Here is a 26,369-nt window from a genome sequence, read left to right as displayed (position 1 = left end):
ATATATTGTATAAAATATATTGTATTATATTATTAAAAAGCATTTTAATATAATAAATGAGTGTGGAGTGTAGCATGAATGACATTTAAAGATGCTCAACAACAACCACAATAGTAGTAATAGAAAATTCGGATTTTATTTTCACCTAAAATGTTTAATGTTTTTAATTCTTTGAAAATTACATTACACACAAATGTTTTAATAAACAATTGCTTAATTTTAAATAATTTCTAATATATTGTAATAACAATCTCACTCAAACTCTTCTATCAAGACACCTTTAACTCTACTTTTCCCCCGTCCCTCTTCCAAACGTTTCTTCTCTCCCTCTAATGTCGTCCTCTCCTGCTCCCTGCTCTCATAGTCCGTCCACACGCATCCTGCCAGACTCCTCAAAACTTTGGCATTCTCTTTTACCCAAGACTGAAAAAACTCGCACTTCTTTCCAGCTTGAAAATATATCCGCCTCGTCCGCTCGTCTTCCTTGGGAACAGAAGCCTTTGCCTGGCTCAAAGCCGCGCGCAGCTGGGACAAAGCGGACAGCGAAAATCCCGCAGCGTCCTCTCTGCTCTCTCCAGTCAGAATATGAGCCACCGCTTCCACAGCTCGAAGTGAAGCTAAAGGGTCCTCACGGTCAAAGTATCCTCCTGCAGATACAGCCCTTATTCCGGCGTCGAGCGCCTCTGGGACAGAGTTGAAGACCCGTCCGTCACCCAGACCCTCTGAGATGGCAAGCACCGCCTGACAGAACTCCAGCAACACCTCTGAGAAGTCTCCATTGAAGAGACACAGCGAGAAGGTGTATCCATAAAGAGCATTGATCAGGTTGTACTGCACTAGAGGAGATGGCTTTGAGGATAGAGTGTGAAGAGGAGGGATTTTGGCACTTATTGGAGGGATTTGGCTTCTTAGAGTTTTGTTTGATTGTACTTTACTGCGACTGACTTCCTTGCTTTCTCCATCGTTTTTTTCAGTCACATCATGCATTTCTTCATGATTCCCAGACTGAAGTTCCTCTATAAGTGCTTTAGTGTCTTTCTCGTGCCGTTCCCACCAGGGGCTCCACAGGACAACCAGCCCACCGATGCCACCTTCTTTCACCAGTCTCTCAAATTTCTCCTTTTCCTGGGATGACAACAACGACCAGAGTTCTTCCTCTGAAAGAGAGTCAATATCCATCCCGGCTAACTTTTCAGCTAAATCAGCTTCCTCTTCCTCACTCCCATCTTCAATATCTCCAAGTTTCGCCAGTATTTCTTGCACCTCGTGACTTTTTTCATCCCCACCAGACTGAATCTCTGCTAACCTAGAAAGCAGCTCCAAAGCATGCGCGTCTTGTTCAGTCACACTATTCCCATCTTCTCCCAAGTTCCTTATTAAATTCTCCATCCCTCCCTCACTCTCTGCACTCTGTCTGAGCCGTAACAGAATTTCGTGCATTTTTCTTTTCCCCTCTTCATCTGTGGCACCTTGGGATTTCAGCTCCTGAAGCACAGACTCCTTGTAAAACTCCTCTGAGCATTTAGAGTGATTCTGACTCCTGTAACAAGCCAGTCCGCAATATAGGATGTTACACCTTGGGCAAGTGTAACAGGACGGTTTGGATAAGCAAAGCCCGCATGGCTTGACTAATGATGCGTTTCCATCAGTACTTTCGCCCTTTGTGCCATCAGCAGGTGTCAGGAGAGGTTCAGAAGTCCCTCTTTTGGGAAGTGCGATCCCATCTTTGCTGGTAATTTGCTCGGAGTCGGTTTCTGGCCAGTCGCTTAGGTATTCCTCCTCCTTTGGTGCAATATCAGTGAGTAATGAACGGACACACGCGGGGATTTTACGTCTAACAACAGGATCCATGATCAATTTCCCCAGTTAGAATGCATTTGTATAATAGTTATGATCTGCAATTAAAACGAAAAAAATCTTCACAAGAGCAAAACAGATGCCATTAAATGCAATTACACATCAACACCATTCATAATAAAGTGTTTTATAGTATTTATCTTACCTGACCAATATTTGTGTGCGCGCACTTTGTTTTCACACACATGCAAGTAAACTGAAAAAGTAGTGGATATTTTCGTCAGCGCGTGTTTATAAATATGATTTCATACAGACGCGTCACGTTAGAACAACGTTCCTCGTCGCAACATGATGACGCATACCTCCCTTTGCTCTTCAAGCAACAAGGCTGCGCAAAATATGCGCATAAGATAGATAAATAGATAGATATTACTCTTTTATTTTTTTATTGCTGTATTCATACTTGTATAATATATTAATTTGAAAGAAAGTGTATGTATAATAAAACCAACATAAATCCAGTATATGTTACAGAAGAGAGCAATAAGGGTTGTAAATCGGGTTGACTATTACAAACCAACAAATATATTATTTAATAAATTATATGCTTTAAAATTAGATTTTTACACTGCACAGATAATGTATATAATAATTTACTTACTAATTGTATTTAGATGCTATTTGATATGAGAGAAAGTCAGTATAAACAAAGGGGAATGTACATTTAAAAATAAATAAAGGCAAGAACTAATATAAAAAAAATGTATCTGTGAAGGGGTTAACCTATGGAAAAACTTTGTAAATTAAAAAAATAAATAAGGTGATAAACAATTACAACTAAAAATGAATAATTTGTGTATTTGAAAATTTAATTATTTTATTCATGTTTTAAATACATTTTTTCAGTTATGTATATTTTGTAAATTATCATGAAAAATTGTCTAAGGACAAATAAATTTTGTTTGATTGTAAATTGTTATATAATAATTTGTATGTTTTATTCAATAAAAGATGAATGGATATTGTGAGAATCTTACTTTTATTTGTTTCAATCCTAAAAATCAGGGATAACACGAAAAAATGTTTGCTATAATCACAAACTTTAATACAATGGCAAACACAAGCATTGAAATTGTACACTAATGACTGAATTGAAAGAATTTACACTTTGTCCACCTGTTCAAAGAAGAGAGAATATTATACATTTCCACTCAGCCTTTCCTGTATACCAGTTCAGTTCATTAGCCGTGACTCCAGTAGATCAGTTAAAATCCCTTCTTCAGAAGCCAGTCCTTCAGCTCTTTATCAAACTGCCCTTTAATTCTTATAGTCCCGGTTATTTCATTAACCTGTGTTGGAGGCTCTTTGCCCGTAAGCCCCAGCAGGAATTCCTTAACATCCTTATCCAGGGCCTGGAAAAGATTGATGTAAAGTTAATAAAATAATTTTGGACTATTATTAAGCATCTAAACCTGTCAGTTCATTACTCACCCATATGTCTCCCTCAACCTTTCTGAGCAGAGTACTGTGCTGATTCCCATGCTTGATGTCAGAGTAAACAGGAACATTGTGCATTCTGGAGCGACGGATCATGTAGGGCAGTGAAGGTGGTGTATCTGTGGAAATAATAAAAACAAAGAAATAAAACTCCATCAATAGCAATATCACAAAATGTTTTTCCAACAACACATTAAAAGTTAAATATGATGCAAAACACCTATCCCTTATAGCTAAGAGACAATGGTATGATCATATGTAGGGTAAAGAAAATAAAAGTGCCTCTACCTGGTGGTGGGATCCAACCTGACGGTGCAGGACCATCATGTCTAGGAGGAGTTGGGATGCGTGAAGGAGGAATAAGTCTCTCCACAAACCTGAACTCTTCTGTGGATTCAATGATGCCCCCTGATCCTTCAGCAGGGCTGTTTTGTGTCTAAAATCAAACAAAACCGTCCTAATAAGCACTCATTTATGTTTAATTATCAAACTAGAATGATTGCTTGTTGTTATTACACGAAACCACTCGTAACATTTCAAGAACAAACCATCCGATGCAAATTCACATAGATTGTGACAGCCAATGCACCGCTTATTATTACACTACCCGGATAAATTATAAGGTAAAACTGATTGTAATACTTACTCTTAAGCAAGATCCAGAACTCAATGAACGTGTGGCTGGATTAAAAGCTCTGTAAGCAACTCTTGCAGCTCGGCAGACTGTCAAAGACATGCTTCTGACGGAGGCGGACATTTCTCTTTTCTGAGGGAGAGGAAGGACAGCAGAGTCTTACGTCACGAGTTTGAAAGAAGAAGCTTTATTGACAACAGAAAAAAAATGGAAAATATAAATTTTCAAGAACTTGATCAAAATCTATATTTATACAATTTTATTTTCACTTCTATGTACCAAGAATTTGATACGCAACATAATAATAAAATTGTGCTTTAGGTGCTGTCCAGGGGACTTTTAAGTTGCTTTTTTTTTATAATAACGAGCATGCTCAGAGCACTTTCTAGTAGTAGAATCGTGTAAACACTTCAGACTTTTTGATGTTGATGTCCTGTGTTTCCTACTCAGTTATCAAAATCGATTCATGTTAGTATTGGTCTTTACTTTCATTATTTAAGTAATAGTGGTGATGATATTGTGCTGTTTGTAACTATTCTGTCAAGCTGATAACATTTTAATTCTGTTTTATGAAGACTTTACATCATGCAGTTGTTTGTTCGTGGCCAGACTTTGCACTCTATACATCTGAATGGGTCAGAGACTGTCGCCCATATCAAGGTACTTTATCTTACATTTCATACATAGTTACTGTAGACAAACGTGAATAAGAATTAGAAACTATTTGTTTATTAATTATTACATTTGACTACTTGTTTTCCAGGCTCAGATTGAAGCTTTGGAGGGTCTGACCTGTGATGATCAGATCATTTCACACTGCGGGATTCCCCTTCAGGATGAGACACTGATTTGTCAGTCTGGTATTGAGGAGTTTAACACTCTTGAGGTCTCATCAAGGCTCTTGGGAGGTAAAGATCAAACCCCTGTGGCTTTATTACCCTCTACCTGTGAGCATTTACCATGCCAATGTTGTAGAAGATGGAAGGTCTGAAAGTAGAGTAACTGGCTGCCTTATCATGCATTATCTTGGTTTGAATGTTTTCATAAATATAACCTCTTCCCACCCAAAGGCAAGGTCCACGGTTCACTGGCTAGAGCAGGAAAGGTCAGAGGACAAACTCCCAAGGTAAGTCTACATGTATTTGCATCCCAGTTTGCCTACTTGTACTATGTCCTATACTCTTTTTGTGAAGAAAAAAATACATATTTTTGAGTGTGTAACAGATGAGTAGGCACGTTTTGGGACATACTACCATGTCATAAAGGTGACCGCAGATGTGAATCCTATCACTGTAAGCTGTCTTGTCAATCATTTTGCCACAGTTAACATCTTCATATACTTAACATTTCAGTTCATTTTATTTAATCTACTCAATTCTTCCTACTGTACTGCAGAGAAAAGAAGTAGCATGTTTATGTTGAGGGTCTTTCATGTGGAAAATATCCTCATCTTTTTGCATAATGATGCATTTAAAAGTTAATGCCTAAGCGTGTCTTTTTAAAAGTTAGATTTTATGAAGGACGTCTCCGCTCATTTAGTTCACTTAAACCCCGTCCTTGCAAGCTTCATTTAAACATACTATGATTTTTGGACATGCATTCTAATTTTGAGAATTTATTAGGATGGATAGTATGCAAACTGGGATGCAGCTATTAAAAAAAAATATTCATATCTAATTATATTTTGAGAATTTTAATTGGGAGGATTTACTTGTTTATTGACTTTGTGCACTGATATTGATCCTTTCAGGTGGACAAGCAGGAAAAGAAAAAGAAAAAGACCGGCAGGGCAAAGAGAAGAATTCAGTACAATCGGCGCTTTGTCAATGTTGTCCCAACATTTGGCAAAAAGAAAGGACCAAATGCCAACTCTTAATTTGCTCTTCAAAACGACTGTTCACTGCATTCCTGGGCAGTTCACTTTGCCTGATCATTTGATGACTTTTTGATGGGAAAATTGTAATTTAAAAGCCAACCGATTCATAAAATTAACTAATTTGTGCCCTTTATATGCTGAAACAATATTTTGTACAAGTATAGTTAAATACAGTATTTGATTATAGAAATGTAATATACTATGATTCACTGGGATCTCTTTATGTCAGTGGCAAGAAGAAAAATTACTGTAAGTTGCAAATAAAAACATTTAATGAAAAATGATTGATTCACATGTCATTACATTCGCACAGTTTGAATATAATTTCAAATTTGCAGCATCATGCAGTGTGGCTTTGCTGATTCATTTTAAGAGTCCATATCAATATAGGAGAAGCAAGTGCAGTGCTATTCTTTTCTTGTGCTCTTTCCCACTGGATCAGCGATAACCACGAGGCCCCAAGAAGCCAAACCTGAGGAGAAAATGGATCAAAATCAGTTCTGATTTAATTACTCATAACAGGGAGTGCATGAATGATCTCACCTGCTGCAAATATGATCTGAGCCACTGTGCCCATAGATGTGGGTCCACCTAAATGCATGAATTTACGCGCTTGCATGAACACATATCCGCCTGAAGCCAGCAGCCCGCCGCCCGAGAGGATTCGACAGCTCCAGCAGTCCTCAAATAGCGGCTTTCTGACCGGACTCGACTTCTCCGGTAGTGGAGGTGGATTTGACATGTTCAGGTGAAAGTGTCAAAGGCAGCTCACACGTACGTTACTGGTCTCTGCTGTTTATAAACAATGACACTGTCTACTTTCCAAATTATTTGGTGACATTATTAATATTTATACAGAGAACTACACCAACTCTGACACTATAGGACGCAATGTGAGAAATATCGGGCATGTCACGATGACCTTAAAAACCGGAAGCATTTAGTATTAGCACTGTTATTGCACTCGTGCAAGTCTTTGCTGCGCAAATATTGCGCAGACACAATTACCAGAGCGTAAAAGCATTACTAATTTAGCTTGTGTTCGTGATTGAGATGTACAATATAAAAGAAAGTAGCCAAATAGTTGTACAAATATACTTAGCAGACACAAAAACACTTAAAGTTTTATTTACAAATTATATAAATATATACAATTGTAACTGTAAAGCAACATTGCATTCTAAGCCTGTTGGATAATCCAGGCTTGTGGACCATTTTTGACCAGTCATAAGTTTTTTTTGTTTTGTTTTGTTTTTTGGAATATATGGTCCAAAAACAACTACTATTTTAAGATTATTTCTCCAGCAAGGAAAACAAAAGCAAAACCTTTCTGTCAGTGCCATTCATGGCAGTGTCCATCAAATAACAATCAATAGCTTTCTATGACATGGAGCATTTTCAGTTCGTTTATTTCAATAAGTCACATCCTTCATATTTTTCCTCCCATGCATGTACAGAATCCCAGTGGCATGTGAAAGTCTGATATCACTTCTGGCTCCCAATTCCTCGTGCGATGTTATCATTGGTCTCCGCAGCATCTTTCAGAACCTGCATCATGAGCGCATTTCTCTTCCTGCTCTCCTCCATTCGGACGGGATTGGCCTCGGGCAAATTCTGGATAAATAGATGGAGAGATGGATCAGGATACAACTCTTATCAGGAATCTTCACTATAGTATAAGACCTCATAATCATTATAATATATATATATATATATATATATATATATATATATATATATATATATATATATATATATAAAAACATTTCTCATGAACAACATGTTATTCTGGTGATCCATGCTATTTATTCAATGCAATGAAAAAACAACAACTAATGCTGCTCACTCATTGTTATTAACCCGGAGGCGTAAAAAGAGACCAGAGAGAGTAAATATCATAATCAGAGTGTAATAAAACACGATCCCACTTAAATTAATTCGCTAATAAGAGATCATGCACGACCACATTCATCACGAAACTGATTGTTGACAAAGTCGTTACCTGACAATAGTCGCAAAAACATCACCCCGCACTTATGTAAGGCAATAATAACAGGTTTAATTGTGTTTCTCATTTATAAAACTGCAATGTTTCAGTACCTTCAACATTTCCCTTTTCCTCTCCTCTCCAGGTGAAATTATGGCCCACATTCCGTAGCCGACACAGACGACCCCGACCAGCCCGATCGAGGTCAACATGGTCCTCATGCTGCTCATGGTGTGCACGAGCTCTCCTCGAGCACGCCAAACTCGACAATTATACACTTGATATAAATGATCAAGCTTCTCTAGATCGCGGGAAAAGCTAATTCAGTATACAACACACACACAGCACTACAGACTGTCAGTTGACACGTTGCAGTGCATTATGGGTGAACTTCATTATACAACTTTTTTTAACCTGTTACTGGCAGATTGGTCGATAATCATTGTGCAAATGGACAGGTGGCACGTTTACCGCACATTCTGCATGCAAAGGAGATGAGAAATCTTCAACTTTGGGAGGTCAAACCTAATATTATAAGAGCTTTTTTCCTCCAATCATTTTTTAGAACCTGTTAACAAAATACATAAAATATAATAATATAATATAATATATATATATATATATATATATATATATATATATATATATATATATATATATATATATATATATATATATATATATATATATATATAATAAAAATGCTAGAATGGGTAATAGGATTGCAAAATTAGTCTATATTAAGTTATTAAGAATTTTATTATGGGACCCAATGGTTGTTTGTATAGTTTTGTAGTTACTGATAATATTATATTTCCCATAAATTAAATAAAGATGTTTTTTATCATTTTTATTTATTTATTTGTTTGCAATGCAGTCAATACTACAATTTGTGTAAAAACAAACAAACAAACAAACAAAAAACATTGATATTATTAACTTTCTGTTAAGATGTGGTCAAGAAGGTTGAGACCTCTGCAGGACAGCCTAAATCAACATTATATAGACAGTGGATTCAGACATTTTTAGCTAACTATACTTTTCATGCCTGGTGAATTGTTTGTTAGATAATAGTTATCTAATGGTTTTCACACACAAACACACATACACACACTCACATACACACAAATACATCTAATGCTTTAAAAAAGGTAATAGGACACAAAAGTGTACACTATTTGTGGAATGTGGTATGATGAGGTATAATGGGTCAGGTAGCGTATTAATAATTGACTATAAAACAGATCACCAATTATGAACACCATTTATGAAATATTGCTTTTTAAAATATTAGTCATCTTTCAAGGGTCAAATTAAAGGGTTAGTTCACCCAAAAATGAAAATGTCATTAATCACCCTCATGTCGTTGCACACCTGTTAGACCTTCATTTATCTCCGGAACACAAATTAAGATATTTTTGATGAAATCCGAGAGGTATATAACACATATATAACATATATCTTCTATATACAGCAATATTGTTAATGTTCAGCGCTTCCAGGTTCTACGTCAGAACGGCGTCTCAGTATTGGCCGAGGCTGATCACGTGAGCAGCACAACGCATGTGTGTGATGTTGATGCAGGAGACGGCCAATGAGCCGGAGTTCTGACGTAGAACCTGGAAGTGCTGAATGTAAACAACATATGAGAATGACAGAGAAGATATTGTTGAATAAAGTCGTTATTTTTGTTTTTGTATTCTTAGCTGTGTCTGAAACCGCTCCCTATCCACTATATAGTCCACTATATCGGGTGTCGGCCATTTTGTAGTGGTGTCCGAATTCTGAGTGAACGACTTCATTCCCTACATTCGTTCACTACTTTATACCCACAATTCTCTCTGATTTCGAGTGTACATTCGATGTACACTTGCTGAAGCACTTTTTCCCAAAATCCAATTTTTTTTAACCTTTTTTTTTATTTTTTATTAATCACTACTTGAATAAAACCTAAAATGTAGGGGGACATTATTATATAGATGAATTTAAAAAAAATGAAATTATATTAATAAAAATATTATTTCTATTATTAAAATATTATGTAGGCATTAAATCAATTTGATGTGTTTTTACTAACAGCAATGTGTTTTAATAATTTGTGGCACTGTTAACTAATTAAACTTTAAAAGATGATAATTTAGTGGATGATTTAAAAAAATTTGTTAATCATAGGTAGTGTATTCAAATCATAACGGTCGCCTGAGGGCGCTCAAAGACCACGTCATCTGTGAGCGTGAGCGTTTCTAACAACTTTATTAAAAAGGATAAATACATGATATTATATACACTTGTTAATGTGTTTATTTTTGTTTGCAGTATTTTATAGTATTAAATGATTATGAACACATTAAGCATGACAAAAAAATATACATCGATTAAACTACAAAGCTGGCACAGAGGCATGTATGATTACAAAATAAAGTCATTATGATTGTTATTGTTATTAACATTGTTTTATAATGTAAATAACATGTAGGATAAAATAGTTTTATCGCATGTCGAGCGTTTCTGAGATAGATATCTCCGACACACAGTGTATACGTCAGCGTCCGAATTCACTCACTTCATTTCGTTCACTCCATACAGATATAGTGCACTCAAATGCCATACACTATATAGGGATTAGTGAATGAGTGAACGAGTGAGTGGTTTCGGACACAGCTCTTGTCTTCATAAAATTGAAAAAAAAAACACTGCAGTCACATGGACTATTTTGACAATGTCTTTAGTACCTTTCTGGACCTTGAAAGTAGTGATAATATTGCTGTCTATGGACGAGTCATATACCTCTCAGGTTTCATCAAAAATATCTTAATTTGTGTTCTGAAGATGAACAAAGGTCTTACGGATGTGGAATGACATGAGGATGAGTAAATAATGACAGAATTTTCATTTTTGGGTGAATTAAAAATGCAAAGCTGCACGCTGAATGAATAAATAAAACAGCAGGACACAGAACAGTTGATTATACTGTCCACCAGATGGCTCTAACATACTGGTCTAAATGTAGCTGATCTAGTGTGTGTGCGTGTGTGTGTGTGTGACTCAGTGCAGGCTGTGTGGGTGTTCAGAAAGCACATAAGTGCTGATAATGTGTGTCCATCAGAGTCAAGGTGCAAAATAGATAGCTGGAACGGAAGGTATACATTAGTGTCCCTTTAAGCGACAGCCTGAGCACATGTAGAGCATTGTTCATCCCTTACAAAACATTACCATAGCAACCGTAGTTTCTGCACAAACACCATAGTTGCAGCTAGAGTTACAAGATAGATACAAGAAAGATAACTTGCTATTATCCATCACTGCCATAACAATGAAAGCAGACCAAATCTCAAAATAATTCTAAAAGCCTCTTACATCATTTGAAGAAGATGCCATATTCATAAATTGGTTCTACAGAAATAACAGCCTGTATTTTACTAGAAATCATGGTGGGATGGATAATCTTAAATTGATTGAATCCAGTACAGTCAGAGCAGTCTAAAGGGATCCTCTCAGAAACAAATTTTGTTAAATAGATAGATAGATAGATAGATAGATAGATAGATACATAGATAGATAGATAGATAGATAGATAGATAGATAGATAGATAGATAGATCGATAGATGATAGATGCACTGATGCAGATATAATATTAACACACATTAACTAAATTCTGAAGATTAAATTAATATTTCTTAACTTTCTGAGTGTTATTCATTCATATAATTACTATTAATATTGAACATCAGACTGGTTTCTTAGCATTTTCTTTACATAAATCACAAATTCAGTGCATTTTCCTGCCCTTTTGACTGACAGGATATACTATCGGCCCTGACTATCCACTGTTTATATATATATATATATATATATATATATATATATATATATGAGATTATATAGCTATTAGAGATGTATAAACCGATATACCAATAATCGGTATCGGCCGATAAAAGCAAATTTCCACACTATTGGCTATCGGCCATACCAATTATTGCCCGATATATCGGTGTATATATATATATTTATATCTCTAATATATAATCTCTCTCTCTCTCTCTCTATTATATATATATATATATATATATATATATATATATATATATATATATATATATATATATATATATATATTTATATATATATATATATATATATACACACACACACACACACACATGCATATTATATATTTCATGTTAATAATAAATGCGATTAATCGATTCATATTTTTTTTTTCGTATTTAAAGTTTGGTCGGAAGACAACTTTTTTTGTGTTGTGGTTCTAAAACTTCCCCTCTCAACACCAACGCATTCAGAACTTTCAGACAGCCTACATGTTGTGACCACACTACCGATTCCTTCACCTTTCCTGTTCTGAATTCCATCCGTGCTAAAGGTTTAAACTTCTGATGTTCTGAAGCAGAAAGCGAGGTAATTTCTACTGGCCGCGTTATTGCTTGAATATTTAATCGTTTCCTGCCTCTCGCACCCCCCACACCCCCTCCAAATCACTCAGTCTATAATGACACCTCTCACACCAACCCCCTGGCTGCCTTTCCTCTCTGATTGCTACAGTAACGCTTGCAGATGCCTGCTCTTGTTGCCATGACACCCGTATTTTCCCGAAGGTGCGCCGCTGATCATTGAAGGAAATATTCATGTGCGTGTCTGTGTATGTAGACTGTGTGTGGTTTACCTTCGATCTGCAGCGTATGAGTGATTATAGGTGTGCTTTGCATTTTTAAAAGGTAACAGTTTGCCCTTGTCAATTCAGTGTTTTATGTATACCGAACACATGCACGGTGCTTTCATAATGTTCTCAGCAGCGTTTAACACATTTCAACACCTGTGTGGTCCTGTGTGGTATTTCACATCAGCACGTCCAGTATGAATGCTAATCATGGCTCGGATTGGCGTTGGGAAGCAGAGCCCACTTACAGTTCTCGGCGGAATTTCAAACACTAGGCTAATTCACACTTACGATTTGCGTATGTGTTGTTGTAGCCTACATAAATCATCAGTGGAAAGGGGAAATGTGGTATGTGTGAGTGTGTGTTTGGAAATTGATAACGAAAAGCCTGTACTCCCCAAATGCAAAGAAGTTAATCTTTTTTCGAATTAGTAAAACAATGTAAAACAAGTACACAGTGCTTAAGCTTCTGCTCTGTGCCAAACTGACCTTTCCATCTTGAGCAAATAGCCTACATAACAGGAACATCGAGTGCATGTTATACATCAAAATCAAATATATAGAGCTAATAAATTAAATTTATTGCAGGTAAACAAAGTAAAAAAAGTATTTTTGTAATGGTTTTATGGGGGTTAGTGCGTTTAATTATGTCGTAATTACCGCAAATAAAGGTGTGTTTGGCTTGAAGCGCACTGCGCAGACCGATCGGTGTATGACATCAAAGTACCGGCGGCCATCTTTGAAACGCCTCTCAGGCATGCAAGTGCAGCTCCTATCTCTTTGAATGGTTAAACATCAAATTCTCCAGATCTGTTCGCCAAGCTTTCCATTAAATTTCATATTTGAAATCACTAATGAAATGTGATAATCTGACTGTCTCATAAATTTTGTTTAAAAACACTCGAATCATGACAAAATTGTATTTTTCAGGCTGGATCAAGCTGATGCGCATGCGCAGTTCTAAGTGCGCATTTAGGAAGCGCGCGTCTGATTGTTTCTACATGAATCTGAACTTCTAATGGCAGCTGCAGTGACGCGATGACTTTACTAATGTGCGATTGGCTCTTATTTAGACGGCGGGACTTATTCCGCCATATCGAGTACATCAGGGATGACATATTTTTGTAGGCTAACCTGGAAGTTGGCGGTGCAGGGGTTCCCTCGATCGATCGATTTTTCCCATAGACTTTTGGAAAATTGCAGAAAATAAGCTCTGTGTTTAACAAAGGCTTATGACACGCGGATCAACGTCACCACCACCAAGCTTCCTCAAACTTTATTTAGAAACATGCTTGCTGATTACGATTTGCGCCGTTTATGAATACTTATCCACTTTTTCAAGAGAAATGCTGTCCAAATGTCCTGTTTGTCATGATGACGTCTAAAGTCCCTGCCAAAGGAAGTAGTCCCTTTTAGAAACTTGTTAGCACCCGCCGTTTTTTAAGACACAATAAAGGTTTAAAAAATCACAAGCGGGTTATAACTGGTGTGTTTTATGTCATAGATCAAAGCGTGCAAATATTTAGAGGCTTTGTTAACCACAGACCTCATTTCAGGCGATTTAGCAAAAACCCATTTAAAAAACCCATAGACTTTTTTCTTTTTTAAATTTGGACCTTGAGTCTGTAATAAAAGATTGATTGATTGATTGATTGATTGATTGATTGATTGATTGATTGATTGATTGATTGATTGATTGATTGATTGATTGATTGATTTAGGGCGATGGAACGGGAAGTCCTAAAATGCTAACTCGCTTCAGGGTTTTGCATACAAAACACGCCATCTCTGAGGTACTCTTTTGCGCATTGCACTTTCTCCCATTCATAAAAATATGAGTGCACTGTCTTTCTATTTATACAGTCTGCTTGTTCGAGATGAACTACACTAGCCTGTCACCGGCTGGCGAGATCTGCCGGTTGCAGGCGAAGGAGGAGTACAGAGATGGCCGTCAAGTCGGACACTTTGTGCTTTCCATAGTGTGCTTAACTAACTTCATTCATGGCAGACCACACGATTTTTGTGTTGATTGTAGCCAAAGAAGTGGATGCGAGTGAAATTGCCATGTTGTGGATATCAGATATTCAGTATCAAGATTAAATACAGGTTAAATACAGGAACTCTAAGAAAAAACACGCAACACATGTTGTCCTTGTCATCACAGAATCTGACCAATGAGAATAAAGTGTGTTATCAAGGCTGTCGTAGCCGATTCTGAGCAACTGCAGCGCCTGACCTAGGAGCCTAGTCTCGTTTTGCTTTTGCGGTAGGCTACTTTGATGGCACATGTGATCGTAAAGGCCCCGATATACTTCAAACAAAATCGAAGAACAAACTGATGTGACGTCATTTCGAACAAAATCAAGCCAAAACGAAGTTCGTTTTGTGTTCTTTTTGGAAGGTAAAAACGGCTGCAAAGGAAAAAAGTAGTGATGGCCGATTTCAAAACACTGCTTCATGAAGCTCTGTTTCGAATCAGTGATTCGGAGCGTGTATCAAACTGCTAAAGTCACGTGATTTTAGTAAACGAGGCTTCGTTACGTCATCACTGTTTCGAAATAGTTCGAAATTTCAATGGTTCACCTATAGAGGGCGATGATAAAGTTAGCCCATGAATCATGCAGATTCACTGAGAACTATTGAACAAGTGTCTTACTGGCTTTACCCTATGGTTTTACCTGATCTCCATTTGTAGATGTTTTAATTATACATTAGAATAATTAAAATTAATAATGGTAGTTATTAATCTCTTATTGGCCTGTTTAGCTTGAGCCATAGAACAAAGAAAGAAGCCTTGAAAATTGATAAAAGAACACATATTATACAGACACTCTATATTTAATCTTATTAGATGATTAGTTAATTCCATTTGATTGATTTTACTTTCAATAAAACTTTTGCAATACATTTGTTAAAGGGTATTTTTAAAGCATGTTTGGCCTGAGTTTGGTTGCATTTCCACTGTTATGACCACTAGGGGTCACTGTGGAGACGGGTGTCAGATTGTTTCGAAGCCTCGAATCATTACGGCACATTTGCTTCAACTGTTTCAGTGTTTCACGAAGCCTCGATCTGCCCATCACTAGAAAAAAGTTAAAAACGGCTGCAAAGGAAAAGTTCGCTCTAGCTGCAAAACACCTTCGTACTACCATTGGTCCTTGAAGATAACGTAATTGAAGGTGTGCGCTGAGGCTCCGCCTTCATTCGCGTGGAACTGTTCTCTGACTCATTTCGTCTGTAGAGTTTGGCCCTGTCCCAAATGGCACACTTCCCCTGCGTTCCATTCGGAAGGGCTCATCCCTATGCCCTAATCCCTTCAACCCTCCGGAGTGAGAGCTTCGAAGGGATGAAGGGTGTAGGGGTCAAAAAAACTCTTCTTTTGGAACGCACTTCAGCGTCATCTTAACAAGACAGTCAAAGAGGAGTAGATTGCGCAAGCTGCGCCCTTTGTTTAACGTTAGTTTATTTATTTATTTATTTTAGGTTTATCGCATGTAGGCTATTGTGTCTATGTTTTAAACATTTGAATGGACTGAAAAAGGGAGCTGTAAAGTATTTTTGTTTAAGTACAATGTCGTTTTGACCATAATAATGTACCAAATCTAACTCGTATAAATATTACAGTAGTATAGAAAAAATACTATATATACATTTATAGGTAAAATCGAACTCCTAACCTCCTGTACCCATTCTGTGACGACAAAGAACTTCCCTGTGCAAAGGATCATGGGGGCCGGAAGTGTCCATCAGTTGTACCCTTCGAAATCCTTCATTCCGAAGGGCCCTTTGAAGTGGCCAGTTTTGAGCACTTCGGTTTGAAATGACCCTTCAACATGGCAGCCATGATTATTTTCACTCTGAAGTGCCCTTCGGAGGGTGATATATCCCGTTTGGAACGCACCATGTATGTGCATTTTCAGTCTTGTGGACTTACAATGGCCACTGTGTGCGCATGTCTATTAAGTCTACAAGACCGTAGGGTGTCCCATTCGTCATTTAAGCTTAAAGAAAGGTGCTCGTGAGCTGCTATGCGCCCCCGAAAAAAAACAAAGCGTGAACGCACCTTTAAATAATGTTTGTTAAACAGAGTTTTGGAATACCCAATTCTGATTTGTCAGTCACAGATCTGCTGTTAAATAATTTTGCATAATTGCTTAAGGCAAGTGCTAGTTTCATGTCTCTCATTTCATTCCACACGCCCCCACATAATAATTTTTCACATAATAATTCATTTAAAAAAATCATGGTTATAAGCATAGATGTTTTTATGTACTCAAAAATGGTATTAATCCCATTCATTTCAAATAATGAATTAAACATATTTTATTTATTCCTTAATTAATAAGAGAAATCCTCATTGGTAAGCTTCTATTAAGGTTTTTTTTCTATTTAGAAAAAAAATCAAAGCTATAAAAAAACATGCTATTAAATGAAAAGTGTTGCAGGTAAACAAAGCAAAGCAGTATATATCTGAAAGTAATCTTGTATGGGTCTCACATGATAATTACTGTAAAAAAAATCACAGTATTGAACACGTTTTTATGTTAATAATGGTATTAATTAATTTTAATTAATGTGAATGTGAAGGTCAGTTCTATGATGGCATTTGATTTTGGATATGTATATTTGTTTAAGGCTATGTGCTGATCAAATCTCAGGTGACGTTTTGTCGGGTGTATAAAGGCCAGCAGTATTTCCAATTTTTGTTCTCTCATCTCCATTTATCACCGTAACTTCTAGTTCTCACTCCACTGTTCTAATTTGATGTTCTTCTCCTCTAACTTTAAACCTCATCTTAATTCTGATAAGGTTCACTGTACTGAGAATTGCACCGATGCATAATTCATGTCTTCCTCTGTCCTTCTTAATGTTCTGTCAGTCTTTTCATCATATTTTGGAAATGACTCTTCCAATTTTAAGGAGATGTTCTCATTCATTCAACAGCACCAAGAGGTTTTCTAGACATCAGACCGAATTATGCCGTTTGCTGTTGATTCATCATTGACAAAAGGCATCTTAAGCTGTATTAAGAAAGGGTTAAATTGCTGATCCTACTACAAATTTTATTTTCTTTGGATGGAAAATCTTGGTGATTTGAAAAGCAGCTCTTGAAAAAGAGAACCATTTCCATACAAGTGTAGCTGTCTCAGTCTCTGTGTGTGTGTGTCTGTATGTACCAGCTTGTCTGTGGCTCACTCATGTTTCAAACTTATCAATTGTAACCAGTTTCCATAGCAACATCTCTCAAGAGGTGAAGAGAGAGGGAGAGAAAGAGCAGAAAGAGAAATAGACTTTGGCAATGAAGTGTATGTGATTACATGCATGTATTCTGCATGCACTGCAGATAAACTGCACTCTGGTGCTCTGTGATAAAAGGCATGTTTTAAAAAAAACTATTTTTTGCTGACATTATTATGTTAGTATTTATCTATACTCTGTTCCATTTTCCTGCTCCATTTTCATACCAAATTGCTTTTCAAAGCTTTGGCAAATGTTTCAGCTGTGTGGCCATGCACAGAAAACCTATTTTGGACAGGCTTTTGGTTTTGATTTTCCGCAAGCGAGAGAGAGAGAGAGAAAGAGAGAGAACCTAACATAAAATGCATTTCATTCTTTTGTGTCTCCATGGAAACCAAACTGTGTTAGCCTCTTATTGACTCCAATGCACTCACACTTTCTCTGCATCTCTCCCTTTCATTATCACTCTTTCACATTTCCTTTCGCTTGAGACTTGCAAAAAAACTTTCTTTATCTCTTGGCCTTCATCTTGCCTTGATCTTTTTTCTCTTATCACAGTTTTATTCCTCTTTCAATTTTTTTTAATTTCCTCCTTTTGCAGACCATCTTATTTTTAATAAAAAATACCCTCTTATTTTTCATTTCCCTCCCGATTTTAAAAGATTTCAATGTGTGAATTTAAACACAATCGACCGAGTTACACTACTGTTCAAAAGTTTAGGGTTGATAAGAATTTTTTTTTTTTTTTTTAATCTCTAATGATGCATTTATTGGATCCAAAACAGTAATACTGCGAAATATTATTTACTGTATTGAAAACATCTTGCGTATTAAATATCAGTGTGGCTTAACATAATGCTAAAGTTATATTTTTGTGATTTGTTAACCAATTCAGTTTCAGTGTAAATATTGATCAGATCTACACTATGCTCAAATGTTTTTGAAAGAAGTCTCTAATGGTCACCAAGGCTACAATATAGTGAAATATTATTACAATTAAGTATATCTGTTTTCTTTTTTAATACATTTTAGAATATAACTTATTCCTGTGACGCAAAGCTGAATTTCCAGTCTCCAGTGTCACATGATCCTTTAGAAATCATTCTAATATGCTGATTTGGTGCTCAATAAACATCTATTATTATTATGATTATTATCAATGTTGATGAATACAAAGTTTAAAATAACAGCATTTTTAAAAAAATATATAGATATTTTGTAACAACGTAAATGTCACTTTTGAACTATAGTTAATGCATCCCTTCAATTTTCTTTTTTTTTCCTCTAAATTTTTTAACAGTAGTGTATATTTACTTCCCGCCCCAAAATGCAAATCAACAACACTTTCTTTTGTCGGCAACATCGTTTTATTAGAACATGTGGAATTGCTTTTGGAGTATATAAGATATTCGGTTGTATTCAACTGAACACAAACCGTAAAGTTACCAAAGGTGCTGTAGCGTACATTAATGTATCATGTATAAAAGACATTATCATGCAGGTATTCTTAAATGTAGATACTGCATGTGAACTATATTAATCACAAAAAGACATTCAGTGATGACGTCTATAATGAAGACCCTAGTCAGTTGTCTTTCTGCCCACATTCCTGTGCTAATAGCGATTGTCTAGGGTATATATTCACATTTTTGAGGGTACATGGTACATCAAGTCAAAGCCAAGATGGAAAGAGGAGTTTGAACCAGATGTTGCTGTATCGTTATTAAATGACTCGCTTATTGTACTGAAATTTGAAGTGTGTGTGTGCGTGCGTAAGTGTCATAATGAAGCCATTCTAGCTAGTGCAGAGGCTCAGGAGTGATACGCTCGGCCACTCTATTCATCTACAAAGCCAGAAGTACACACAGCTTAGTTAAATAATCATTATTCTACTTGTTTAGCAGACTGATGGACACAGCACAACACAGGAACTCCAGGTGAGGCAAATCGAGAGGCCCTATGATACACAGAACAGAGTGGCGGTAAATGTTGTATATAGTCTAACGACACAGAAGATTGCCTGAAAAGTTCGTATTTGATGTGAGACCATCGTCATCGTGGTCATGACAACATCATCAGTCCGTTGTCAGAAGCATCATGGGCGAACGTTACCGACACCAGTGTCTCCATCATCTACATCACGGCCTGCTGTGTTCGGCTGTCTCACGCACATCAGCCCACTCAACGCAAATGAGTCTTCCTCTGTTGTTTGCTACAGTTCATCTGTTGGCATTCCAAAAGTGCTTTTATGATTCGTCACAGTCTATCGAGTATTTGAACTCCGGCAGAGGTTGGGGTCAGAGCTCTCTTCCCTCCGGTACGGCCCGTCCTGCACGCCCGTCTCAATTAAGAGTCTGCCGTTCTGCTCGTCCTCACCGCAGCCCATGATGGATGAATCCGAATCATCGGGTGTCAGTCCTCAGATGCTATGCTGCTCAAACAGTTTCTCCGGCTTGTGATATTTATCTCATTGGTTGATTTGCTTTGAAATGTTTAAGTGTAAACTTCACCATCTGATTTTGCGTAAAAAATACTTTAAGGACACTAATAGAACTACCCTGACCGAACTGCAACAACTGAGCCATATATTCGTAATTTGATCAATTATTATATCGTACCTCTACATACAGGGTACATTTATATGTATCTACCACAAATACTGAAATAGCAAATACTTAGCAGTTATTAAATACTTTGACATAACAAGTTTCTGATGAGAAAGACGTCGCAACATAAAAAGTCCACGGTCTATTGATTTGAAATTCAAGGTAACACATTCTGTAATGGTCTCGGTAGCACATTAAGTGTCTCTTCGTAGACATTAAGAACCGACGAGTTGTTGCTATGAGCAGCGGAAATTTTCAGCAGCCCTTGAGAAATTAAACGGTGTTACAAAACATCTACACTGCCTGAGTCTTTTGTTCACCATATATCTCTCTATTGCACTCGTTTTCTTTTGGTCCACCTCTCCACTCTTCTTTTTTTTAATGGCAGTGATTGAGGCAGCATTGATGGCTTTAAATGCCTCCTTGTCTTGAGCTTTTTCTACATCTGTCCATCGTCCATCCCCACCCAGGAGATCTGAGGAGGAGCTGAACAAGGTCTGTGGATGAGGGAGAGGTGAGCACGACATAGTTCGGTCTTTGCTTTGTCGTTTCTCTCCTTCCTTTCATAGTCCTCTGTCCTTCATTTGATCACTTAGAAGCTGACCAAAGCATACACCATACTGCAAAAGAGACACGGAGAGAAACGAATTAAGAGAGATGTACTAACCTTCACCATCTTTGATAAAAGACTTTAAGAAAGACATTCTGTGACGAACACTTGCTAGTGACATCTCAAATATTGATATACCTTACAAAGAATACAGTATGTAGATAATGATTTCAGAATGGTTAATTCCTCATTCTTCAGATTTTGTTAATGAGATTCAAAAGTTTGGTGTTTTTTAATGTTTTTGAACAAAGTCTGGTGAAAAATCTTACTGACACACAACTTTTGAACAGTAGATGTATATTATTTTATTTATATTATCCAGATTATAGCATTGATTCGATTTGTAACGGTTATGTTCTGTTTGTGGACTTTTATTTTGTGGTTCCTGCGTTTCCTTCTTATGTTTAGTTTCTGTTTGCTTGATTTCCTTAGTTTCTGATTATGTCCTTTGTTACTATGGTTAATCATTGGTTAATTAATTATATTCACCTGTGTCTTGTTCAGTTTCTCATTTAGCCTGTGTATCTAAGCCCTCAGTTTTTTTCAGTTCCTTGTCCTGCATTGTTGTTCCTTAGCGGTTATGTTTCAGTCTCTCTGTATTTTGGAATCTGTGTTTGTTTTGTTTAATAAAAGTTTAAGTGTGCTGCAATTAGATCATCCTCTCTCACTTCTTCTTCCTTGCCTTGCCTGTACGTTATTGTTACGTACAGGCAAGGCAAGGAAGAAGAAGTGAGAGAGGATGATGAGGATGAGAGGGTGTTGTTTTGCAGTTTCTAAGGTGTTCTTCTGAGTGGTTGTTATTTGGTTTCTAGGGTGTTCTAGGCGGTTACTAGGTTGTCCTGGGTGCTTCCGTAAAGGTACAAGCCAAAAGATCTACCTATTTTATTATAAATGAAGTCCAATCTCTTTGAGGGAACATTAATTTCAAATTATGTCATGCGAAGTACAAATTGTATGGGATGGGTTTGTTCAGATACATATCTATACATAGTATGAGCCACAGTAATAGCAATTCCGTTAATAAAATCCAAACATATTTAAATGGGTAAAAGGTGAATGAATGAAGAGAGTTTACCTGTACAGATAGTAGAAAAAGGAGAGAAGGTAGAAACCTAGTTTGCACCAGGACTCTTTTTGGCAATAATTCAGGATGTCTGCATTCATCACACTCACTGGATCATACATAACCTCAGACCCATCTGCAGGACGATGGAAAAACCTGAGGGAGAAAAAGCGAAAGGGAATTACTCCAGGGGACCCATTTTGAAATTTCAGTTAAGTAAATGTGAGGAACAGTTTGTACCTCCAGAGGTGATAGAGCAGCAGTGGGATGTTAAGGCCCAGAGTTACCCACTCCCCTGCACACATGAACATCAGACAGAACAGCCCGTGGATGGAATACTCTGGTACCACCAGCTGGAAGACAGAGTTAAGGATAGATTCAAGTACTCGTCATGTCTGTAAGCAAGAATATGTATATTCATCAGAAGTGCGTCATCATTTGCATATTCAATTCTGATTGTTTATGTGCATGAGTGTGCCTCCAAATACCAAGCCAGGAAAGCAATGGGGGTAAAGAAAAGAAAAGAGGTAAAGTGATGCCACTTTCAGGAAGAAAGGAAGTTGAAACCCATTTTGTGGGTTTGTTTGAGAGAAACAGAATGTTATTAACCAAGGTTTTCATTCAGGGGTTCGTTGACCCCTAGTGCTCTGAAGATACTCTCTAGAGGGTCTCTGAGAAGGTGTTTAAAAAAACTGCATTTTCATGGCATTTATAACTATTCAAATATGGATGCATGATATACTACTGTTAAAAAGTTTGGGGTCTGAATTTTTTTTTAAATGTTTTTTGAAAGAACTCTCTTATGCTCACCAAGACTGCATTTATTTGATCAAAAATACATTAAAAAAAGTAAAACTGTGAATTTAAATATTTAAAAAATATATATTTTTATTTATTTTAAAATCTAATTTATTCCTGTGATGCAAAGGTGAATTTGCAGCATCATTACTCCGGTCACATGATCCTTCAGAAATCATTCTAATATGCTGATATGGTGCACAAGAAACATTATTATTATTATCTTTATATATTAAAAATTATCATCTTATTATTATCAATGTTAAAAAAACAGTTGCTTAATATTTTTGTGGAAACTGTGATGCATGTTTTCTTTCTTTAACAGCACATTATTTATTTGAAATTTAAATCTTTTGTTACACTATAAATCTCTTTACTGTCACTTTTGAACAATTTAAGGCATCCTTGCTGAATAATATTAATTTCTTTAAAAAAACCAAAACATACTGACCCCAACATTTTGAATTAAATTGCATCAGTATTATATGCATAATTATTATTATTTTATCATTTATCATTATCAGATATTATTGGATAATGGTGTCATCTGCTCGCTTCAAGTTAATCTTTAATAGCACTAATCATTTAAAAACATGGTTAATGTAATCTTTATAAATCCATTTGTCATACTGTGTATTATAATATAATGATGCCTAAATCCACTTGTAGCATTTAAAACAACTGATTTTAATTTTTAGTTAAAATGGTCAGCTTATGCAAGGGTATCGGCCAGCGTCCCTTCTTTAAAGTTTGAAAATAGCTGTTTTTAAGGACTTCTCTTTCATGTCCTTCCCACCTTAGATATGTTTACACTTGAAGTGATCTACCACAGCTTCACTCACCTTTCGGAGGAGGTTGCAGATTCTCTCGATGTTCAATATTCTTTCTCTCTGAGGAAATACAGAAGAACGCAATAAGCTTTCTAGCAGCGCGCTTCAACTGTTTTGTAACCGTGCAGCATGGATGCATGTTGCTGCGTGTGTTCACATATATGCACGTATGGCAGAGAGTTTCTCTGAAACCCGCTGTTCACAGTTGGGATGCTGAGTGAAAGGAATCGTGATCTAAGAAAAGCCTTACCGCTCTTGTGGGGTTGCTCTGATCGATGGGGTTTTTGAAGTCTGTGCGCAGCTCATCAAACGCAATAATCTTGAGGAGAAACAAACAAAAAATTTTGTGTTACGTGAGCATTTCAACAAAACCACTTGACATTTTGGGGGTTAGAGAGCATGCCGAATGGTTGAACCATCCTTTTTATCTTTAATTTTCCACATTTCTCAAGCAATTCCTACAGCTTCAAGCTGTGTTCTCTCCTCCTTCCTTTTCCCCTTATAGATCCATATCTCCTGCCACTTCGTTCTCTGTAAACAGATGCAGTTGCCATGGTGACCGAACGAGCCCCTAAGCGGGCGTCATGGTTACTATAGAAGTGAGTTCACATTCTTATTGGCTGAGAGCCATACAAAGATGGGGGGAGAAGGAGAGGAAAGGGGGATGGGGTGTCAGAACGAAATTACGGTTTGATAAGCATTCTCAATAACATGGTTTCTCGCCGGCATGCACTCATACACAGACTCTCAGCCTCCCCCACTCTCTGTCTCCATGCTCTCTCCTTCACTCAAATACATTTACACACACACACACTCGCACCAAATGACTCATGTTTAGAATCTCTCCCACTCCTGCCATTAGTCAATGCTCAGTCATTTCAAGTCTGTTTCTTAATGGCCCTTTGAACGTCTTACACGTAAGGTCTGCAGTCTACTGCCAATCTGAAAATATCCTCGACTTCTTGTTTGGTATTCAGGGCTTGTGTTTTAGGTGTTGAAACCTCTGCTCCCATTGATCTCTGGTGTTTTAGTGTTTCAGACAGATTTTAACAGTTCAGGGCCATTGTGTCTGTCTGCTGTTGGCTTTTGCGAGAATGCCGCCTCTAATATGAAGAATACAGATGATGTTGAGGTCTCTGGCGGCGACTGTGCAAATTTCATTTGTGATTCTACAGACAGTGGGCTGGCACAGAACAACCAGAAGAGTTCAAATGAGCTGTTGACCTCTTCCTCTTCAGCGCTCGCTCTGTGTGTTTATGTGTGCAGCGGTGAATCTCACTAAAACATGTCTAAGTCACATTACACCCCAATATCAAAAGAGGAAAAATAAGAAATTACGTTTTGGTTAAGGAAAGTTAAAAAGAATTCATTTTTGAATTATTTTTGAACCCACGACCCTATAGAGGATAAGCGGTTTGGAGAATGGATGGATTATATTTTTGAAATTAACATTTTTTTGGAATTTTATATGTAATATATTAATATTATTGTAACATATTTTCATGACATTATCCCCAAAAACATTCATCGCCATAAAGCATTTAAAGCATTTAATTTCCATTATACTGTGATTCTTATAAAACTGTCATTAATGTAATATAGTTTTTTTGTCTTGTATTTTTAATAAAAAATACTATAATACAACATTTAGTTAAAGGCAAATTCCTTATGTATGTACAGTCAAACCAAATTGTAAATTTTTTTTTTACTAGTGGGTGCAGGACACTATAGTTCATTTATATAAGTGAAGATAGCAAAATAAAGTAAACTATGACATATTATACCCAAAAATTCTTCATACAGTGGACTACCAGTAAAACTGATAAAAATTTGGAACCAAAAATTATTCAGACACTTTGACCTGACCTTGTTTTGCTTAAGTGTTATCTGACATAATTAAGATGAATGTTTTCTGACACACTTGTCATATTTTATTAGCATTTTTTTAAACTATATTGAATAAACTGTATTAATAAATGAAATGTTCATGGTGTCTGAATGAATTTTGGTTTGACTGTATATATACGTGTGTGTGTGTGTGTGTGAGCACAGATATTTATTTATATATTTAAAAATGTTCTTAATTTCTATCTCAATTACAAAGTCTTTAACGGTCCTAAAAATACAATGCAATTTCTTTAGGCAAAATATAATTTCTTTCCATTTTTCAGGTGAAATATAACCATTCTTGAGGTTTCGTAAGATTTTCGTTTACATCCTTGACTGTATGCGTGTATGTTTGAGTCCATATACACACAGGTGAGACTCCCGCCTTCCTCCGTTTTGTCTTTTGTATCCGTCTACTTGTTCTGTAAATCATTAATCATCCCTGACTCAGAATGTCTGCTCTAATAATAACTGCCACGATTTGTATTCACCTCATGGATAAGGCCTCTTGTTAAGGGCAGGGGAGACATCTTGGACAGACACACACCAGTCTCTGCGCTCAAAAAACTGGCACGAAGACACGCGCACACATATTCACACTCACGCATTCAGACTTGGCGATGACATGGATTCCGATGCCAAATGAAATGGAAGTGTGACAGTGTTACAGGTACACATTCACATAGTAGGGCGTAAAACTACAGACAGTTCAAAACGTACCTGCCAGATGACGAAGAAGATGAGAGCAGCGCATAACACGAGTGTTAACATGTAGCAAAAGGCCGCAAAGGTGAAGGCCATGGCTGTTCCTGCCAGCCTGACGGTGATCTGGGTCGAGAGAGGGCGAGGGGGAATCTTCCCCTGCTCTCT

The 26,369-nt window shown here is 36.8% G+C and overlaps 6 protein-coding genes across 7 annotated transcripts; 1 reads left to right on the top strand and 5 right to left on the bottom strand.

Moving 5' to 3' along the window:
• Positions 1–245: 245 nt before the first annotated feature.
• znhit2 (zinc finger, HIT-type containing 2) lies at positions 246–2,551 on the bottom strand. 2 transcript variants are annotated; one of them, XM_067399304.1, is made up of 2 exons: positions 2,008–2,551; positions 246–1,895 (listed from the first exon to the last, which is right to left on the bottom strand). In XM_067399304.1, the coding sequence occupies exon 2, from the start codon at positions 1,849–1,851 to the stop codon at positions 253–255; it is 1,599 nt and encodes a 532-aa protein (XP_067255405.1). In that variant the 5' UTR covers positions 1,852–1,895; positions 2,008–2,551; the 3' UTR covers positions 246–252. The 2 variants fall into 2 exon arrangements, with proteins under 2 accessions (XP_067255405.1, XP_067255404.1); XM_067399303.1 differs by having other exon boundaries at positions 2,003–2,549.
• Positions 2,552–2,799: 248 nt separating this feature from the next.
• On the bottom strand, positions 2,800–4,072 carry mrpl49 (mitochondrial ribosomal protein L49). The gene is made up of 4 exons (XM_067399302.1): positions 3,941–4,072; positions 3,583–3,730; positions 3,289–3,413; positions 2,800–3,209 (listed from the first exon to the last, which is right to left on the bottom strand). The coding sequence occupies exons 1-4, from the start codon at positions 4,049–4,051 to the stop codon at positions 3,063–3,065; spliced, it is 531 nt and encodes a 176-aa protein (XP_067255403.1). The 5' UTR covers positions 4,052–4,072; the 3' UTR covers positions 2,800–3,062.
• Positions 4,073–4,305: 233 nt separating this feature from the next.
• Positions 4,306–6,042, top strand: faub (FAU ubiquitin like and ribosomal protein S30 fusion b). The gene is made up of 5 exons (XM_067399300.1): positions 4,306–4,396; positions 4,504–4,588; positions 4,692–4,836; positions 4,999–5,054; positions 5,679–6,042. Exons 2-5 carry the CDS (start codon positions 4,514–4,516, stop codon positions 5,802–5,804), a joined length of 402 nt encoding a protein of 133 aa, XP_067255401.1. The 5' UTR covers positions 4,306–4,396; positions 4,504–4,513; the 3' UTR covers positions 5,805–6,042.
• Positions 6,043–6,063: 21 nt separating this feature from the next.
• On the bottom strand, positions 6,064–6,749 carry dmac1 (distal membrane arm assembly component 1). Its single transcript, XM_067399301.1, has 2 exons — positions 6,348–6,749; positions 6,064–6,276 (listed from the first exon to the last, which is right to left on the bottom strand). The coding sequence occupies exons 1-2, from the start codon at positions 6,544–6,546 to the stop codon at positions 6,212–6,214; spliced, it is 264 nt and encodes an 87-aa protein (XP_067255402.1). The 5' UTR covers positions 6,547–6,749; the 3' UTR covers positions 6,064–6,211.
• Positions 6,750–6,922: 173 nt separating this feature from the next.
• Positions 6,923–8,197, bottom strand: uqcc3 (ubiquinol-cytochrome c reductase complex assembly factor 3). The gene is made up of 2 exons (XM_067399299.1): positions 7,905–8,197; positions 6,923–7,418 (listed from the first exon to the last, which is right to left on the bottom strand). Exons 1-2 carry the CDS (start codon positions 8,019–8,021, stop codon positions 7,290–7,292), a joined length of 246 nt encoding a protein of 81 aa, XP_067255400.1. The 5' UTR covers positions 8,022–8,197; the 3' UTR covers positions 6,923–7,289.
• A 10,866-nt stretch (positions 8,198–19,063) lies between these two features.
• Positions 19,064–26,364, bottom strand: cnih2 (cornichon family AMPA receptor auxiliary protein 2). The gene is made up of 6 exons (XM_067399298.1): positions 26,220–26,364; positions 23,863–23,931; positions 23,625–23,672; positions 22,225–22,337; positions 21,997–22,140; positions 19,064–20,931 (listed from the first exon to the last, which is right to left on the bottom strand). Exons 1-6 carry the CDS (start codon positions 26,298–26,300, stop codon positions 20,904–20,906), a joined length of 483 nt encoding a protein of 160 aa, XP_067255399.1. The 5' UTR covers positions 26,301–26,364; the 3' UTR covers positions 19,064–20,903.
• Positions 26,365–26,369: the final 5 nt, after the last annotated feature.

The sequence above is a fragment of the Chanodichthys erythropterus genome, chromosome 10 (genome assembly GCF_024489055.1).
Source record: "Chanodichthys erythropterus isolate Z2021 chromosome 10, ASM2448905v1, whole genome shotgun sequence".
Lineage (NCBI taxonomy): Eukaryota > Metazoa > Chordata > Actinopteri > Cypriniformes > Xenocyprididae > Chanodichthys > Chanodichthys erythropterus.
This window is presented reverse-complemented; position numbering and strand designations above follow the sequence as displayed.